The 19687-nt window shown below is 35.0% G+C and overlaps 2 protein-coding genes and 2 non-coding genes across 5 annotated transcripts in view; 3 read left to right on the top strand and 1 right to left on the bottom strand.

Annotated features, from left to right (window-relative positions):
- TESK2 (testis associated actin remodelling kinase 2) overlaps positions 1 to 19687 on the top strand; it is a 117581-nt gene that overhangs the window by 22460 nt on the left and 75434 nt on the right. The window lies entirely within an intron of this gene.
- On the bottom strand, positions 4329 to 4708 carry LOC117026569 (60S ribosomal protein L37a-like). Its single transcript, XM_033113368.1, has 2 exons — positions 4574 to 4708; positions 4329 to 4439 (listed from the first exon to the last, which is right to left on the bottom strand). Exons 1-2 carry the CDS (start codon positions 4706 to 4708, stop codon positions 4329 to 4331), a joined length of 246 nt encoding a protein of 81 aa, XP_032969259.1.
- On the top strand, positions 14401 to 14528 carry LOC117027882 (U6atac minor spliceosomal RNA). The gene has a single exon (XR_004424008.1). It is a non-coding gene; the product is annotated as a U6atac minor spliceosomal RNA (small nuclear RNA).
- TRNAT-GGU (transfer RNA threonine (anticodon GGU)) lies at positions 15825 to 15898 on the top strand. Its single transcript has one exon. It is a non-coding gene; the product is annotated as a tRNA-Thr (tRNA).

Genomic DNA, 19687 nt, shown 5'->3' with positions numbered 1-19687 from the left:
GTTTTGGGGGCAAGTGGTTTGACTTGTGACCTCACTTCCCTGATAGATCTAAGACTTGTTCATTTTTCAGTTTGCTCAGCTTTTTACTTCCAAGCTCCTTACATGTGGGACTAGAAGCTGGAGTCAAAATTTTTAAGAATGGTTTGTTCCACCTGTGAAAAATGTGGGAGTAGGAAAGGTCTTTTTAACTATGACTCAGAATTCAAAAGCTGTAGAAATTATTTTGATAAATTCAACTACCCAAAAATTACAAAATAGTTTTTGCATGACAAAAAAGCATTAAGAAAAGTCAAAAGACAAGAACTAACTTGGGGAAAAGTATGTGCTATTTCATGGACAAAATGTTAATCTCCTAACATACAGTGCCTAGAAATCAATAGAAAAACCAGTAGCTCAGTAGAAAGCTGAGTTAGGTTATGAGCAGAATGTTTTCAGGAAAGGAAACATAAGTGATTATTAAATATATGAAAAGTTGCTCGACTTCCCAAATAATGAGCAATGCAAATTAAAATGCAATATACGAGTATACCATTTTAATCATCCCGTATCAAAAATCTAAAAGTTTGATAATGCCATTATTTTGGTGAGGCTATGGGAAAATAGGCATTCTCATATATTAATGGGAGGAAAGTAAAGTGGTAAATAACTTCTATAGTGGAAGGAGGGTGCAAATGGAAAATAGCTATCAAAATTACAAAGATATATTCTCTTTCATTTAGCTAGAAATTCCACTTTTGGGGATTATCATCCAGATATACTTGCAAGCATGCTAAATAGCATGTTTATAAGATTATTGTTTGTAATGGCATGTTTGTAAATAGCCCAAATATTCATAGAGGACTAGTTAAATAACTTATTAAGCATCCATGTAATTTAATACTTTGCAAGTATATAAAGTATTGAGGAAGCTCTGAAGTTCTGAGGCAGAAAGATCTCCCAGATATAAGTTTAAAAAGCAAGTTCGGAGTATTTTGTATGCTATGCTGCATTTTATTAAAAGAGAGACAGAAAAGTAAGAAATTGTATTTGATTCTGTAGTCATAAAGAAACTCTGAACTGACTCTGGGTGGTGAACACACAGTGTAATTTATGGATGATGTGATACAGAATTGCACACCTGAAATCTATGTAATTTTACTAACAATTGTCACCCCAATAAATTTAAAAAATAAAATTAAAAAAATAAATAAATAAAAAAAATAAATAAAGATTTTTCAAAAAAAAAAAAAAGAAACTCTGAGAATAAATAAGAAACTAAGAATAGTAGTTACTTATGGAGAGGGGTGGTACAAGGCTCTTTAGAACTTTTTAGTCTGTGTGTGTGTCTTTCTGTGTGTGTATGATTCATTTAATTAAACCTGTATGAAATTTTGTATTATTAATTAAATCAAAAGGGAAACGAAAATAAACTTTTAAACACAACTCTGTTTTTCTGAACACTGTTCTGTTCCACTGTTTAAATTTGTCTATTCCTCTGTCATACCACACTGTTATAAATGTTCTTTCTCGTCGTATGCATTTGCCTACTGCTTTGGTTATTATTTTCCCAGTATATCTTTTTTCATCTCTATTTTTATTTCGTCTGTGATAGTACATTTTTGTGTGCTCTATGAAACAGTTTTATGTTTAAATTTTTTGATGTGAATTTGAATTTGCCAATAAAGAGACAGATTGTAATCTGTTTATATTTATTGTGATTACTTCTGTCTTTATATTGAATAAACTCTTAAATGATAATGTAATGATTATAAAATTAAGGACAATAGTTATTTTCCTCAGCATTTCGCAAATACTCTTCCCTTTTTTTTTTTATTGACCTCTATTGTTGCTGGTAAGTTAATTTTTAGTCTGGTTGTTTCTCCTGTTTAAGTAATCAGTCTTTTTGTTCTGGTAGTTAGAATTATCTTTTTCTTTGTTCTATAGTTTCACTGTGGTGGTCTTGGAGTGGATTTATTTATATTTATTCTTCCCAGGATGTGATATACTTCAGTTTAAGAAATCATGTCTGTCTTTAATTCTAGAAAGTTCTTGGGCATTATCTTTTTAAATTCTGCTCTTTTCTTTGGTCTCTTAAGGCCCCATTATGTGCATATTGGATTGTGTCATGCTATCTTTCATGTTTCTTAATTTCTATTTCATATTTTTAATTTCCTTACCTTTTTTTGTTTGTTTTTTGGAAGGGTGGTGATTCTCAGTTTATTTTCCTATTTACTTACTTTTCACTTGTGTTCTACTCTATTGTTGAAACATCCATTGAGATTTTTTATTTCATTTACTGTATTTTTCTTTTCTAGACTTTCTATTTGTTTTTCTTAAATGTGTTTCTCTTTTCAGATATCCTTTTCATTGAACATCTAATTTTGTTTAATTTTAATTGAACTTATTTTTAAAATCACATGGTACAAACTCAGAATCTATAAATGTTATTCAATGAATAATCATTTACCTTCTTCAGACTCCTAGTTTTCCTCCCTGGATGCAACCAATATTTAATAGTTCCTTATGTATCCTTCTAGAGATATTCTGTGCATAGATGAGCAAATATATGTATGTGTGTTTCTGAGAGTGTGTTGGTGTATGTGTGTATTTATATATCAGTTATCTATATTTATTTTTTTACTTACCTACTGCAAGATAGAAGACTACAAGAGTGTAAGTTCAGTGAAGGGAGGGATTTTATCTCTTTTTATCAGTTTATGCACTGCTGTATCCTCATTGCCTAGAATTCTACATAACACATACTACCCATTTTTTTACAAGGTCATTTTTCTTATATCTTAATGATTTGTAGGACTTCTTTATATCTGTTCTGTTAATTATAGATATTTTCCAAGCTTGCAGTGTTTTTTAAACTAGCTTGTAACAATTTTTACAAATAGTTCATTTTGTTGTTTACTGTCTTAATTTTTTCATTTTTGACTCCCATTTCTTTTATTATTTAGAATGGCCCTCTGCACTCTTATATTATAAATAAAATTATCATTTTTTATAATCACTTTTATGATTTTACTACTTATATTTAAATAATCCATCTGGAATTCAGTTTTAAGATGGCTATACAGTTGTACCAGCAGCATTTATTATATTGTTAATATTTTTCTCAACGATTGGAAATGTCACCTTTATTCTGAATTTTCCTAAGTATTTTGGTCTGTTTCTAGACTATATTCTATTGCATTCACCTGTCTATTCATATACCAGTACACACTGTTATAATAATTTAATTGTGGCTTTATTTTAATATCTCTTTAGTCTAGTTCCTCATCATTATTCTTTCTTTTCAAGTTTTTCTTGGTGTTTCTTCCTTATTTTTTTATGTGAGTTTTAGAATCAGTTTGCCTGTTTCCAGAAACATACAATTGCCATTTTTATTGAGATTAGAGTATATTTTTAGATTAATTTAGGGAGAATTGATAACTTGATGATAGTGAGTCTTTTTGTATAAGCACATAGCATTCTTTTACATCTGTTCAAATATTTGTGTCCCTAAGTAGACATTAAAAAATTAAAAAAAATATATATATATCTTGCACATTTCTTATAGTGTTTATTCTTAGTTTTTTCTCTTTTCTCTTGAAGTTGTAATTGGGAACTCGCCTTCCATTTTATCTTCTGTTTGTTGCTTGCATATGAGGGCTATTAATTTTTGCATATTGATGTTTGATGCAATATCAAGAATAAATATAAATATAAATTTAATGAATAAATATATTTATATTATATAAAGAATAAATATAAATATAAATTTGATGCAGCTGGCATTCTAAATTTTTTTAATGTTTGCAACAGATTTTCATTGACTTGCTTTGGTTTTCATGGTATATAATCATATCAGCTGTGAATGATGATAAATTTATCTCCCATTTTTTTATACCTCACATGTTTTTTTCAACAAACTGCTTGACTAATGCTTCCTAAAATGTTAAATAATAATGATATTTAATATCTTAATATCTTTATCTTGTTCCTGACTTTGATGGGAAAACTTGTTGTGTTTTCTGATTTGGGGGCTGAAATAAATATCTTTTATTCTACTGGATCTTGAAAATCTTAACAAAATATCATCTATTTGTTAAGAATTATTTTTATGAAGAACGAATGTTTAATTTTACCAAGTGTTTTTTCAGAATCTATGGTATGATGGTTAATTTTATGTGTCAACTTGACCGGGGCATGGAGCGTCCAGATATTTGGTCAAACATTATTCTGGGTGTGTCTTTAAGAGAGATTTTTGTTTGTTTGTCTGTTTTTACATAAATTAACCCATTGTTTATAGGCTAGCAATGTTTCAAATTGTGGAGCTTCTACTTACTGGTCTTTCAATTCCTTCAATCTTCAGATGACTTTACGGTGACTGCAGAAGTGCAGTTGTACGTGCAGGCACCACCAGCCACTGTTTTCATGCAGGAACCACAGTGCCAGATCCCCATAGCTTGTCTATTTTTAAAAATTTTTTTTTTAAGGAGGGGGGCGCAGCTCACAGTGGTCCATGCAGGGATCGATGCGGCAATTGTGGTGTTATTAGCAACACACTCTAACCAACTGTGCTAACCAGCCACCCCATAGCTTGTGTTTTCATCTTGGTTTTGCCACAGAGGGAGCAAGTGTACGTGGGGTGCTGGCTGATTTCAATTTTCTGCACCATTTTCCTGAGGGAGGTGCCATAACGGATCCTGTATTTACTGATATGCCAACCTTCCTGGTGCATTTAGCCATGTTGCTACAAACAGATCCGAACCCAGAGAGGAGAGAGAGTGTTTTTGGATGAGAATAACATTTGAATCAGTAGACTGAATAAAGCAGATACTTCATGTGGATGATCCTCATCCAATCATTTGAGGTCTGCATAGAACAAAAAGGTTGACCCTCTTATGATTAAGTGGGAATTCCTCCTGCATGATTGCTTGAGCTGGGACGTTGGTCTTTTTCCTGCTTTTGGACTGGAATTGAAATATTTGCTCTTCCTGGGCCTTGAGCCTGACAACTTTTGGACTGGAATTTATACCATTGACTATCCTGATTCTCAGCCCTTTGGACTAAGACTGGAACTATACGATTGGCTCTCCTGGGTCTCCAGCTTGCTGACTGCAGACCTTGGGACTTCTTAGCCTCCATAATTGTTGAGCCAATTTCCTGTCATCTCTTTCTATCTGTATATCCTTTTGGTTCTGATTCTCTGGGGGACCTCTTAATACTTACGGTGATAAAAGTATTTTTTTCTTTTGATCTCTTAGTAAATTTATGTTAGTAGGTATTCTAATAGTGAGCCATCCTTGCATTCCTGGTGTATTATTCTTTAATGTGAAGCTAACTTCTTTTTGCTGGGATGTTTTTGCCTTGATATTTGTGAGAATGGTGTGTGGTTTTCTCTTTCATGCTTTTGTTTGTAGGTTTTGGTAGCAATGTTATGCTTGCCCCATAAAAATAATATGGAAGTATTTTCCTCGCTATGCTTTGGGACAATTGAAATGATACTGGAATAATTTATTCCTTAAATATTTGGTAGAAGTCCCTTGCGAAATGCTTGGCCAATTACTTTGAAAACTTTTCCTATTCTTTTAAGTAATTTAGATTTTTGTTACTTCTGAGTCAATTTTGCTTAATTAGTTTTACTAGAAAATTATTATTCCTTATAGGTTTTCTAATATATTTGCACAGAGATGAGTAAGTTTTGACCGTTAAAATTTTTTGTTTATTTTAAGTCCCTTTCAGATTAGTTGCAATTTTTGAGTGTGGATGCTGCTGCTATTTGGTCTGCTGGTTCTTTTCCATGGTTTTTTGTTTCTCCTGTGATTTATATTTTATTTAAAGCCTATCTTCAGGGGAAATGTTTTTCCTTGGAGTTCTTGTGTTCTAGGTTATGGATGTGTCCCAATGCAGTGATCTCACATCTGCCTTTGCTGGGGTCATATAGGTTCTAGATCTGAACCTAAAGGCTTTATTTTTATGTTTGGCTCAGGCTTTCTGTACAGTGTATATAGTATAAATCTCAATCCCGAACCTGATTCTCATAGTTGGTTCTTATTCCTCATTTAAGGCAATAGGGTCTAACATTATCTGATTATGAATGCCTATTACAAAATAGGAGAAAGCTAGTTAATTGTATTTTATGGTATTTTAGGAAGTAATTAGTTCGTATTGTGGTGAGAACATTATCGGTTGGGAAAGAGAGGAATAGGTCTATTTATTTCTTCTTACATGTAATAGTTTGTTACAAAGTTTGGCAATTTATAGCCCTTGGACTAAATCCAGCTTGCACCTTGTTTTTGTAAATAAAATTTTATTGGAACATATCCACACCCATTTGTTAATGTATGTTCTATGGCTGCTTTTGTGCTACAATGAGAGAGTTGAGTAGTTGCAGCAGTGACCATATGGCCCTCAAAGCCTAAGATACTTGCTATCTAACCCCTTTACAGAAAGTTTGCCAATAATAACTATACTGCACAGCTAGGTAATGGTTAGTTTTTATCTTTGGTTACAAAGTACAAATGATTATAGAGCTTTAAAGGTCGGATTAAATAAAAAGTATATCCATGGCAATAAAAGGAAATATTTGACTTCTGCTCTGGGAGACATAAATTAGGCAGGTAACTTAAGAACTTTTAGTTGCCTTAGATAGCAAAAGGAAGACTGGTTGATGGGTGACTTCACATTGAGGAATGTGGATTTATGTGGCTTATTTGTATTCCTTTAAAGTAATTCAGTTTTAGAATTTAGGACCTTCTGGTCATTCATCCTTAAAATGGACCTTAGTTATGTGATCTGTTCAATTTATACTATTCTTCATTTAGTTCTGACGCCTGGCTTTAGATAAGTAACAAAAATAGGCTATATTTTATGAAGGATGAGAAACTACTACTAGCAAAGTCCTCATGATCTTTATTTTACGTCGTGTGGGTCAATAGTCCCATGAATTACAATTAGAATAATTTGTCCTTTTCTTTACCAAAATTTATTTTAAAAAATTACCTTGGCTTAAGCAATCTTTTTTAGTTGTACAGTTGTAAAAATATCTTTTTGATTAGTTGGTTTGGAAGGAACTTGGACTCTTTTAGACCGTGCAGCCCATTTCTTAAATTAACCTACCTGGTAGTTTTATTGGTTAAACTTGGGCTATGTTTATGGATTGTAAATTTCTTAGGACATCCCCCAAAATATTAAATTGTTATTGGGTATGGTATATTTTAGGTTGCAATTAATTTATTCTACAGATTAGTGTGGTATAAGTAGAAAGTTTTGAATATGAAATTCCATTTCGATGCCTACATAATTATTGATTATGAGGATACATTATTAATTATTGATCATAAGGAAAGAAAAAGAGAGAGACAGAGAAGCTGGTACTTTTGTATTCTGGGAAAGTTATGTGTAGAAGAAAATCTAAATTCGTTAGTTGTGAAGCATAGTTCTATTTTTCCATACTGAGTATTTGAGAATATATATGAATGCTTAAAAACTGATTTATTAAAAAACAAAAACAGGGGCAGCCAGATGGCTCAGTTGGTTAGAGCGTGAGCTCTGAACAACAGGGTTGCGGGTTCGATTCCCACATGGGCCAGTGAGCTGCGCCCTCCACAACTAGGTTGAAGGACAACGACTTGGAGCTGATGGGCCCTGGAGAAACACACTGTTCTCCAATATTCCCCAATAAAATTTAAAACACACACACACACAAAAACAAACCGAAAAAGAGACCTTCTCTTTTAGGTGTAGTCAGCTACTGTATTTCACAAAAATATATTTGTTTTTAAGGTTAATGATGAGATTAGCGAATTTGCTCTGTTAAGAAATAATTAAGACTGATGGAGTAGGGCAATGGTTCTCAACCAGGGGCAGTTTTTCCCCCGAAGAGCTATTTGGCAATGTCTGGAGATATTTTTGGTTATTACAGTAGGAGGGTGCTACTGGCATCTAGTGGGTAGAGGCCAGGGATGCTGCTAAACATCCTGCAATGCACGTGACAGCCCCACACAACTAAGAATTATCTGGCCCCAAATGTCAGTATTACTATAAATTCCTGGCCTAAAAGCATTAAAAAAGTTGAAAGTATTTTGTAATCTCTATTACTGAATTAGGAAGAAAACATACTTTTAGAAACAAAATGGGTTGGATTTACATTTAAAATTGTTTGTGAGCTTCAAATAATTTATTTTGATTACTAATCTTTTTCATTTTTTTTAAAACCATAAAACAGAAACTAAGGTAATTTCATTGTTTCTAGGAAAATGATTTAGAATATTTTGGATGTTAGTGAAATCTATTTAGGGAAGAACTGCGGTACGTAACCGTAAAACCAAATGGTACAATGGCCCCAGCCTTTCACCCTCTGGGAAGTGGAAAATTTATTCAGCGCCAGTGTAGCAGTGGTTGTCAACCTGTTTACTGTTTCAAATTAAGAGTGCTTCTTAATATGGGATACAGTAGAAGGCTCTTACTTTTTAATACTGGTGCTTGTTTTGTTTAGGAATATAATTGGAAGGAGACTTTCTAGGAAGGTGATTGTTTCAGTCTCTTGAGATATCTCAACCTTTTATTACCCCATGAGATAACTCTGTACTTTAGCATGTATTGTAAAAACTATAAAACTGGAATCCCATTTCAGAACAAAGTATCAATATTATGTTCTTCTTTATCCCGTGTTTCCCCGAAAATAAGACCTAGCCAGACCATCAGTTCTAATGCGTCTTTTGGAGCAAAAATTAATATAAGACCCAGTCTTATTTTAATATAAGAACTGGTATAATGTAATGTAATATAATATAATATAATATAATATAATATAATATAATACTGGGTATAATATAATATAATATAATCCTGGGTCTTATGTAATATAATATAAGCCTGGGTCTTACGTTAATTTTTGCTCCAAAAGATGCATTAGAGCTGATGGTCCGGTTAGGTCTTATTTTTGGGGAAACACGGTAGTAAACAACTTTACTGAAAAATAATTCACATACCGTAAAATTCTTTTAAAAATATGCAATTCATGATTTTTAGTATATTTACAAGGTTGTGCATACATCACCCTTGAATTTTAAAATATTTTTATCGTCCTAAAAAGAAACCCATTTCTCCCTTTCCCCAGCTCCACCACTAATAGTAGCCACTATTGTACTTCCTATTTCTATGGATTTGCCTGTTCTGGACATTTCATATAAATGGAATCATATCATATGTGACCTTTATGATTGACTTATTTTATTTAGCATAATGTTTTCATCATTGATCCATGTCATATCATGTATCAACGTTTCATTACTTTTTATGGCCCAATAATATTCCAATATATCAATAATACCACATTTTGTTTATACAGTCATCTGTTGATAGACATTTGGATTGTTTCCATCTTTTGGCTATTGTTAATAGTGCAGCTATGAACATTCATGTACAAGTATTTATTTGAGTACTTGTTTTAAATTATTTTGAGTATATATCTAGAAGCGGAATTACTGGGTCATATAGTAATTCTATGTTTTACTTTTTGAGGTACTACCAAATTTTTCCACAGTGGCTGCATCATTTTACATTCCTACCAGCAATGTACAAGGGTTTCAATTTCTCTATAACCTCACCTACACTTGTTTTTTTTCTTCTCTCTTTTGAAAATTACTATAACTATTCTAGTGGTGAAGTATTAGCTCCTTTTGGTTTTGACTTACATTTCCCTAATGACTAGTGATGTTGAGCATTTTTTCAGTTGCTTATTGGCAAAATAAGATTTGTATATCTTATTTTGAGATATGTTTATTCAGGTTCTTTGCCCATTTTTGAATTGGGTTGTTTTTGTTTAGTTGTAGTTCTTTATATAGTGTTCTTTGATGCACAAAAGTTCTTAATTTTGATGAAGTCCAATTTGTCTCTATTTTTGATGAAGTCCAATTTATCTATTTTTTGTATTCTTGCTTTTTTGCTGTCATATCCATGAAATTGTTGCCAAATTCAATGTCACAAATGTTCTCCAATGTTTTAAGAGTTCTGTAGTTTTAGCTTGTAAGTTTTGATGCTATTGTAAGAATTGTTTCATTCTTTTTTTTAGGTATTAAAGAAGGAAATTTTTATTAAAACAAAAGTGACTACAATGAAAGGGGTTGTACAAAAAACTAAGAGAATGATCTTTGGTTTGGGAAGATTCTTATACTCATACAATGAGGACCCTTCCTTTAAGTTTAGCAGTGGGAGTGCTGGAGGATGAAGTGGCTAAGATCAAGCTAGGAAAAGAATGCCAACATCAGGCCAAAGCCAATTGGTGTCCTTCAAAGTGACAACAGGACATACTGCTTGGGAAAGCGCAGGCAGAACTGCAGCCTTTTTGACTCTTCGAGAACTTTATGTGCTACAATGAGAATGCCCCAGCTACCTTCAGTTGTAGGGATAGGAATTTGTATCTAGCAGTTTTGTTGCAGGGGGAATTGGTTTCTAAATTTCATTTTCAGATTGGTTATGCTAGTGTAGCAAAATACAATTGATTTTTATATGTGTATCTTGTATCCAGTAGCCTTGCTGAATGAACTCTTATTAGTTCTAATAGTTTCTGTGGTGTGGATTTTTTTTCTTCAGAATTTTCTATATACAAGATCATGTCACCTGACCAGTATAAATCCTGATTACATACCGTGTTTCCCCGAAAATAAGACCTAGCTGGACCATCAGCTTTAATGCGTCTTTTGGAGCAAAAATTAATATAAGACCCGGTATTATATTATATTATATTATATTATATTATATTATATTATATTATACCCGCTCTTATATAAAAATAAGACTGGGTCTTATATGAATTTTGGCTCCAAAAGCCGCGTGAGAGCTGATGGTCCGGCTAGGTCTTATTTTCGGGGAAACACGGTAGATGATCTCTTGAGAAGCAATCTTCAAACACTCCTTGAGAAGATTAATTGAATTTCTTTGGAATCACAGATTTTCTTGTTAACCAATATTGTACTTCAAATGTGTCTTCCCACATCACAAGAAGTATGGCTGCTTGTTTTTAAGCCCACCACCTCAAAATACTTTGTCACGTTAGAATCAGGTTATATTCTAAAGGCATTACTGGTAATGAAATCAATCCTGGAAGAGTGGTACTGTTAGTACTGATTTGGTCACCAAAATAAGCCTTGTTTATCTTACTGCTCTTGGGGAGGTGATTTTCTTTTCTTCCATACCTGGACCCTTGCAGTCTGAGTTAAATGCCCATATTCTGTGTCTTCACAGAAACCCTATGTTACCTTTATCATATTCTGTTGAAATTGTCTGTTTAAAGTATCTATCATCCTACCGAGCATTAAGCTCCATTAGAACAGTGATCATGTCTTATTTACTTTTGTTTCTCCAGGGTATAGTATTGTGCCTGGCACAGAGTAGGCATCCATCCATCCATCCGATATATTGTTGTCCTTCTATATGCCAGCCACTATGCTAAGTTCTGAGATACAGTGGGGATTAATTAAGACTTGTTATTCCTGCTGTTGTGGAATTTATAATCTAATGATAAATACTTACAAGGGTAATGCAACACAAAGGGAAACGTGGTATATTAGTTACCTACTGCTACATAATAATATTACCACAAATGCATTGGTTTAAGAGAACATTTATTGTATCTGTTTCTGTGGTTCAAGCAAGAGTCCAGGTATTACTAACCTGGATCTTCTGCCTCATGGTTTCACGAAGCTGCTGTCAAGGTGTCAGCTGGGGCTGCCGTCTTATCTGAGGTTCATCTGGGAAAGGATCGGCTACTAATATGATTGTTGGCAGCTTTCAGTTCTTTGTAGACTGCTGAACTGAGGGCTTCACATTCTTGCTGGAGGCTGCCTTCAGTTCCTTGCCATGTGTCTCTCCTTCTCCATATGGCAGCTTGTTTCTTCAAAGCCAGCAAGTGAGAGAGTCTCCTAGCAAGATGGGTTACAATCTTGTATAACATCATAACATTTAGGTTGAAGTTAATTCTTTTTAATGTTTTAAATTTAGATTAAAGCCACCTTTGCAATATTGCATTGGTTGGAAGTGAGTCACAAGTCCTGCCCAGGCTTAAGGGGAGAGGGTCACACAATGGCATGAACACCTGGTGGCAGGGGTCATGGAGGCCAACCTAGAGTCTGTTGCCACAAACAGATTGCAAGGGGAGTACGAAAAAGCCAAAATCTAATTTAGAAAGGGAGGATGGTCTTCTTGAGATGAAATTTAAGGTGAGACATGAAAGGTTAGTAGTAACTAGGTAAGTGAAGGAGTAGGTTGGACAGGAACATTCCAAGGGGAAGGAACAGTCTACTCACAGGCCTAGACGAGTGAAGTGTGAGGTGCACTTTAACTTCTGAAAGAAATCTAGAATGGCTAGAGCAGAGAAGGTTAAGGGGAGATTGGTAAGAGATGAGATGCTGCTGCAAAGGTAAGCAGGGATTTGTTGTTCAGGACCTCATCATGTAGAGGTCCTCAAGGATGAGGATTTTGGACTTCATCTTAGATTGCTTTTAAGCAAGGGTGTAATATGTTCTGATATGGATTATAATAAAAAGATCACTCTGACTACAAATTATCAAATGAATTGGAGAGAGTAAGAACAGATTAAGTTTGACAATGGTCCAGGTGAAAGATGTAATGTGTGATTGTGGGGACAGAGCCCCAAAAAGCAGTTTCCAGGCTCTCGGCCTCACATAGAAAGGTGCTGGCTCAGGTAGTAAATGGCCATCAACTGTGATTGGATGGCCATCAGCTGTGGCTAGTTGGCCGTCAGCTGTAACCAATGAGCCATTAGCCATGAATATAACTGCCGTGGCTACGCTAGCAGAAAATGGGGGCTAGCAAGCAGATGGGGGCTGAGCCTGCAAACGGCGCAGTGAGGGTTGAGAATTGTGTGGCTCCTGTTTCCTGTTTCTCCAATCCAGCTGCCAGCGAGAGTATAGTGGTGTGACTCCCCTGCCTATGGCTCTGTGGGTGTTCCTTTTTGGCCTCACCATGTCCTGCGTTCTTATGTGGGGAGCGGGACCAGAGACCCCGCAGGCCGCCCCGCACGACACATGGCGCAGCGAGCAGGGTCTCCTGCATGACAGTGACTTGTGTGGTGGCAGTGGGGTTGGAGAAGAGTAAAACGATTTGAAATACTAGACATACTTTTTAATATAACAAGTAAGTATGCTGTAAAAAAAATGGAGATATTTAGAAGGTATTATCTGTAGCATTTGGTGAATGGTTGGATTTGATGGTGAGAAGAAGAAGGAATCAAAGATGATTCCAAATATTAGCAGCTGGATATATGAACCCTGAAGGAGGGGCATGTTTGATTATTTCAGATTTGGATTATTTCAGATTTGGATTATTTCACATTTGATTATTTCAGAGTTTGAGGTGCTTATAAGACCATACGTGGAAATGATCAGTAAGCAGTTTGCTTGCTTATAAAGATACGGAGCTCAGAGGACAGGTATGGCTTGGAAATATAGATTTAAGAGCCATTAACATAGAACAATGGAAGCCATGGGTATGAATGAGATTATATAGGGCCAAATAGAATAAAAGGAGGCCTGGGACCAAGCATTCAGGAACTCTAATGTTTAAGGGTTGAGTAGAGGGAGGAAGAGCTGGCAAAGGAGCCTGCATAGGAGTAGCAAGAGAGGTAAGAGAACCAGTGTGTGTGTATCTGTGTTAGTCAGTGGAAGAGAGAGACTTACGAAGAAATTTTAATCTAAGATGAGGGCAAAGTTTGTCTTCTTTTCATTGTACCCTGTATAATAACAATGCCTACCTTGTAGTGTTGGAAGGATCAGCTGAAATATAGAGAGCACCTTGTAAATGTCTAGTTCAATAAGCAAATAGTAGCTTTTGTTATTTTTGATGTCGTTATTTTCTGTTTCAGTTTTACACAACAGTTTAAATTTAATCTTTTGTCAGCCCACTATTTTTTAAGATGTGATTTCATTTTTGATGGTTATGTGAAATCAGATGGCTTCTTTCTTACCATTATCATATTTTTCATAACATGATTGACTATTCCCTCCTTTATGCCTCCTGTATGTCACATACAGACTTTTATCAGAACAATGATACATTTTATGGCACTTGTTTACATGTTTGCCTTTTTCTGTTATAGCACAACTCCCTGTGTTTTTCATCTCTATATCTTTAGTACGTAACACAGACTCTGCCACATAGAAGGCACTAACTAAATATTTGTTGTGTTGTGTGAGGAAAAAAAACCATATGTGTATGTTATAAGAGTACACTGACAGGCAACATAGCAGAGCGAGACTCTGGAGCTAGACTATCTATCTCCCTTTGAATCCTGGCTCCACCACTTAGAAACTTTCTGATCTTGGGTAAGTTACTTCTGTGTCTCGGTTTCCTCATCTGCAAAATGGATATAATAATAGTACTGTCAACCATAAAACAAAATTGACTAGGGTGTTGTATGAAAAGAGAGGTTAGCACTCCCCTTGACAAGGATGGAAGAAGTTAGGCCCTCGGGCCTAACAATATGCACATGGTTAAGGCATTGCCACTTACTTTATGGCATCTAACCATCATTTTTAAAGGAAGCCATCAACAAAATGAATAGACCTCTTACTGAATAGGAGATGATATTCTCATAAGGGGTTAATATCCAAAATTTATTTAAAAAACTCATATAACTCAACACCAAAAAAACCCAAATAATCCAATTAAAAAATGGGCAAAGGACCTGAATAGACATTTCTCCAAAGAAGACATACAGATGGCAGGTAGACATATGAAAAGATGTTTAACATCACTAATTATCAGAGAAATGCAAATAAAACCCACAATGGATATCATCTCACTCCTGTCAGAATGGCCATCATCAATAAATTAACAAACAACAAGTGTTGGCGAGGATGTGGAGAAAAGGGAACCCTTGTGTACTGTTGGGAATGTTAACTGGTGCAGCCACCATGGAAAACAGTATGGTGGTTCCTCAAAAAATTAATAGAATTACCTTATGACCCAACAATTTCACTCCTGGGTCTTCATCTAAAGAAATCCAAAACAGTAATTTGAAAAAATATGTGCACCCCTATGTTTACCACAGTGCTATTCACAATAGCCAACCTATGGAAACAACTGAAATGCCCATCAATAGAAATAAATGCCTATCAATAACAGAAATGGCCATCAATAAAGAAATTGTGGTACATTTATACAGTGAAGTATTACTCTGCCATGAAAAAGAATGAAATCTTGCCATTTGCAACAACATGGATGGTCGTAGAGGATATTATGCTAAGTGAAATAAGTCAGACAGAGAAAGACAAATACCATATGATTTCATTTATATGTGGAATCTAAAGAACAGAATAAATGAACAAACAAAACAGAAATAGACTTATAGATACAGAGAACAAACTGATAGTTCCTAGATTGGAGGGGAGCTGGAGGGATGGGTGAGAAAGGTGAAGGGATTAGGAAGTACAAATTGGTAGTTAAAAAATAGTCATGAGGATGTGAAATACAGTACGGGGAGTATAATCAATAATGTAAAAACTATATATGGTGTCAGATGGGTACTAGACGTATCGAGGGGATCACTTCATAAATTATATAAATACCTAACCACTGCACTATACACCTGAAACTAATATAAAATAATATTGAATGTCAACTATAATTATATATATATATATATATATATATATGTCATGGGATGTAAAGTATAGCATAGGGAATATAGTCAATGGTATTGGAATAGCTATGTACAATGTCAGATGGGTAGTAGACTTGTTGGGCTTATCACTTTGTAAGGTGTGTAAATGTCTAATCATTATGTTGTTTTGTACACCTGAAACTAGTTATAAAAATTAATTAATTGGGGTGGCCAGTTAACTCAGTTGGTTAGAGCATGGTGCTGGTAACACCAAGGTTGCTGGTTCGATCCCTGCATGGGCCACTGTGAGCTGCGCCCTCCTTAAAAAAAAAAAAAATAAATAAATAAAAAGATTTCCCCCCCCCCAAAAAAAAATGTTACCTAGATATTTTGTCACCAAAAAAGGATTTATTTGGGACAAAGAAAGGATTGCAATCTGGTACATGAGGATATGGTGAGCCTTATGCATGAACTGAACCAAAGATGAAGAGTGTACTTTATAGAGGGGAAGAGGAAGTTAAGGGGAGGAGCTGTTACAATCACAGAGCTATGTTGGAAGCATAGTTATCCTGTAGGGCTCTTGCAATGACATAGAGTGTGATAGATCTCTCACAGGCCCTACTTCTTCCCACAGGCCCTCTTGATTTTGTCCAGGTTAAGGTCTCTATCATAAATTTTAACAGTACCTACCTTATGGGGTTATTGAGAAGATATAATAAACTAATATATGTAAAGTACTCAGAATAATATCTAGCACAAAATACAGCCTACATGAGGGCTAGTTATTATTATTTCTGCTATGTGTGCAGTTAAGATCTGTTGAGGTCTTTGTGCTAAGTACTGTGTTAAGAACTTGTATATATTATCTTTTTATATTACCACAACAGTCCTATAAGTAGTTATACTTCCATTATATAAATGAGGAAACTGAGGTTCAAAGATGTTTAGTATCTTGCCACATATATCACAGCAAGTAAATGGTACAACTAGGACTTGAATTCCTATCTACCTAATTGATAGATAAATGGAGTAGTACATGTAATTTTGATCCAATCTACAAAAGTAGATTATTTTATTAATTTTTACATATTTGTGCTATATTTTTGGAACACACACACACACTTTCTTACAGAGTTCAATCTGATTCAGTTTGTGTGGCAAATATAAAACTAGTTATATAAGATAGACGCTTAAGTTCCCACTTTCTCCTCCTGGTATATTTTCCTAAATTGACAGCACTAGGTTTGGAAACACCAAGCTATAAGAGCCAGATACCTGCCATCTGCTTGGTACTGAAAAATTGATTTATTCACATTCATGGCTATACGTTTATTATTTAGTACACATGAAGCTTGTCATGCAAACTCTACGTCTGTAGCAGTATTAACAGTTGTGGTATAAGGAAAGTAAGGGGAACATTTCGGTATGTGAATGTTATTTGGTCTGGGATGTTTTATTTTTGTGCTTAGGAAGGTAAAGGTTTTGTGTTCTCTGGTAGCCTTGTCTGCTTTGAGAAGTGAGATACTGGGTGTTGTAAAATTGTCTTAGTGCCCCAACTGACTGTAATTTTTCAATCTCTCAAAAGTTTTCAAGAGAGTAAATCTTTTTTTTAATTGTGATCGTTGTTGCAACCTGAATCTACAAGCACAAGGATTTTTCCTAAATTGTCTATGTTTTACATCAGGATTGTATTTGTCCTTCTCTAGATGCTTTTCTGAGATCTCCCTGTAGAAAGTGTTTTTTATCAACACCGTGTATATGTGGTCCTGTTCTAACAAGATGTAATGCCTGCATGTTTTAATAACCACTGTGTCAGAAAAGAGTTAAGCTCTATGACTTGGAGGTAGATAAGGCATCTGTTGTAAGATAGCTAAGAACTGGACCGTGAGGATGATGTGAGGCAGTACATATTTTATCTAAGGGTGGTGAGGAGAAGAAAGCCTATCAGGCATTTCTGACCTACCAGGTTTCAGGTTTGGCTCTGACTGAGACGTCAGTTTATACCAAGGTAATTTGGGGAGCAAAAGAATGAATCCGAGGAGTGATCTGAACCACCCCCAACTCCAAAACATGATCCATAAGCAAGATGTGTGTGTGTGTGTGTGTGTGTGTGTGTTGTGTGTGTGTGAGAGAGAATGCTTATCTGTCTCCTCATATCAAATTAGCCATTTCAGAATTAAACTGCCCCAGGTAATCAGAGAATTAAAGTAACCCTCAATATCAAGAATGGCATTAAGGAAGAATGAAAATAGAGAAAACCCTTAATTGTACAATATTACTCTGGCATGAAAGCAATGTTATGGAGGAATTGAGCATATTTTTATCCATCAGAAAACTGTTTTCGATGTCAAAAACAGTCAGGGAAAAGAGAATGGACAGAGAAGACTAGAGCATCAAGGATTGAACCTTGAGAAGTATCTTTATTTGAAGGGAGTGTGGAGAAGAAGAAAAAGAGACAAACAGCAGTCAGCGATAGGTTCCTAAAGATCAGGGAAGCTGCCAAATCTACCACAGACAAATTCCAAGGGGCTGACACCATATTATAGAGGTTTACAAAAGAAGGAATGAAGAGGAAAAGGAACTTCCCTCTTCACCTCCCACCCCCTTTTTAAAAGAGTCGAGCGTTGAAAAGCCTGGCGGGAAGAGGATAATAGCAGTCCAATGCTTCTTAGAGCTCTGCACCTTAGAAATGGCCTTTGTTGCATATAGCTTTATTGTCTGTCAAAACTACTTCTTGCTAAATTTCCTATTGTTTTTCTTGTTGCATTTATCTGGTTTGGCATCCTCTTGGAGGTACCAGGGGTTCAGTGTTTTGGGGTTGTGTGAAATGATGTGTTTGTAAGGAGACTCTGTATTTGTATCACATATATGCTTAAGGTTCACACACACAAGTGTATGATTGTAGCTTTTGGCCACATTCAGTACATATTTTAATGTTTCCTCCAGCGCTGATGTGGGAAGTTGGGCTACTAATTAGTAAAGAATTTTGCAGATGTCTCTGTGGGCTGAGCTCAGCACTAGGTGACATAAAGGGATAATTTATCAGGTAGCAAATTTTACTGTGTGCATATTGCTATGCAGAAATATTTCCCAAGATCCTTCACCTTAACTCTTAATCCAGCTGGAAAAACAAAAACTGGAAGCACACAAGTTGTATGTACAACTTGAATTCACTCAATACATGGAAGTATTTCTGTAAATAATATGATATATGCAAAGGCATGTTAAAGATACTAGAGTATATTATTTTGCAGTGAGGAGATGAGTTAATTACTTCCCTTTTGTGATCTCATAACACTCGGCTGATACTTTTATCCCAGCATGTAATAAACATTAGAATTGTTTGCTATCTTAATCATTTATTTATTTACTATTTATTAGATATTTAATTAATGCTCATTAGGTGTAGGATATTGAGCTAGATGCTAGGGATAGAAAAATAAATAAATTCCTGTTGTAAAAGAGCTCTTTGCTTAGAGTGGAAGACAGGAAATGTATTTGAAACACAGTATTTGCTAAAGTAGAGCCTTTAGCAAGAGCCTAAAATTGCTCAATACATAGTTGTTAAGTGTGTGAAAATATTCATAAAGTGCTAAGGAATATAATGCAGGGCACCAGTACAAACCTTACTTGAAAGGGTCAGAGAAGGCTTCCCAGAGGAGGTCACCCTTGAGTTTTCTTGAGGAAGAGAGCTTGTCTGATGACAACCAGTGAAAAGGCATTTCAAGCAGGAGGAAAAGCATGTGTGGAGGCACAGAGGAATGTGAGCATGGAATATTCTAGGATTGGGGAGAAATTGGGTTTGTTTCAAGTCTGGTGGGTACATGTAAAGGAATGGCAAGCCTGTGATGAGTCTGGGAGGGCAGGGACCAGAAAATTAAAGATTTTTTTTTTTTTGATCCAGAGTCACTGGAGCTTTGTTTCTTCATTTTATTAGTTTTTTCCCCTCCAAGAAACCCCCTTGGTTTCTTGAACCTGTCTATTATTTCTTTGTTTTCTGTTGCATTAATTTTTGCTTTTCTCTTTATTATTTTACTTTCTTGTTTTCTAGCATTTTTAGTTGAACTCTAACTCATTTATTTTTCATCTTTT

The sequence above is a fragment of the Rhinolophus ferrumequinum genome, chromosome 9 (assembly GCF_004115265.2).
Source record: "Rhinolophus ferrumequinum isolate MPI-CBG mRhiFer1 chromosome 9, mRhiFer1_v1.p, whole genome shotgun sequence".
NCBI classification, from domain to species: Eukaryota; Metazoa; Chordata; class Mammalia; order Chiroptera; family Rhinolophidae; genus Rhinolophus; species Rhinolophus ferrumequinum.
This window is presented reverse-complemented; position numbering and strand designations above follow the sequence as displayed.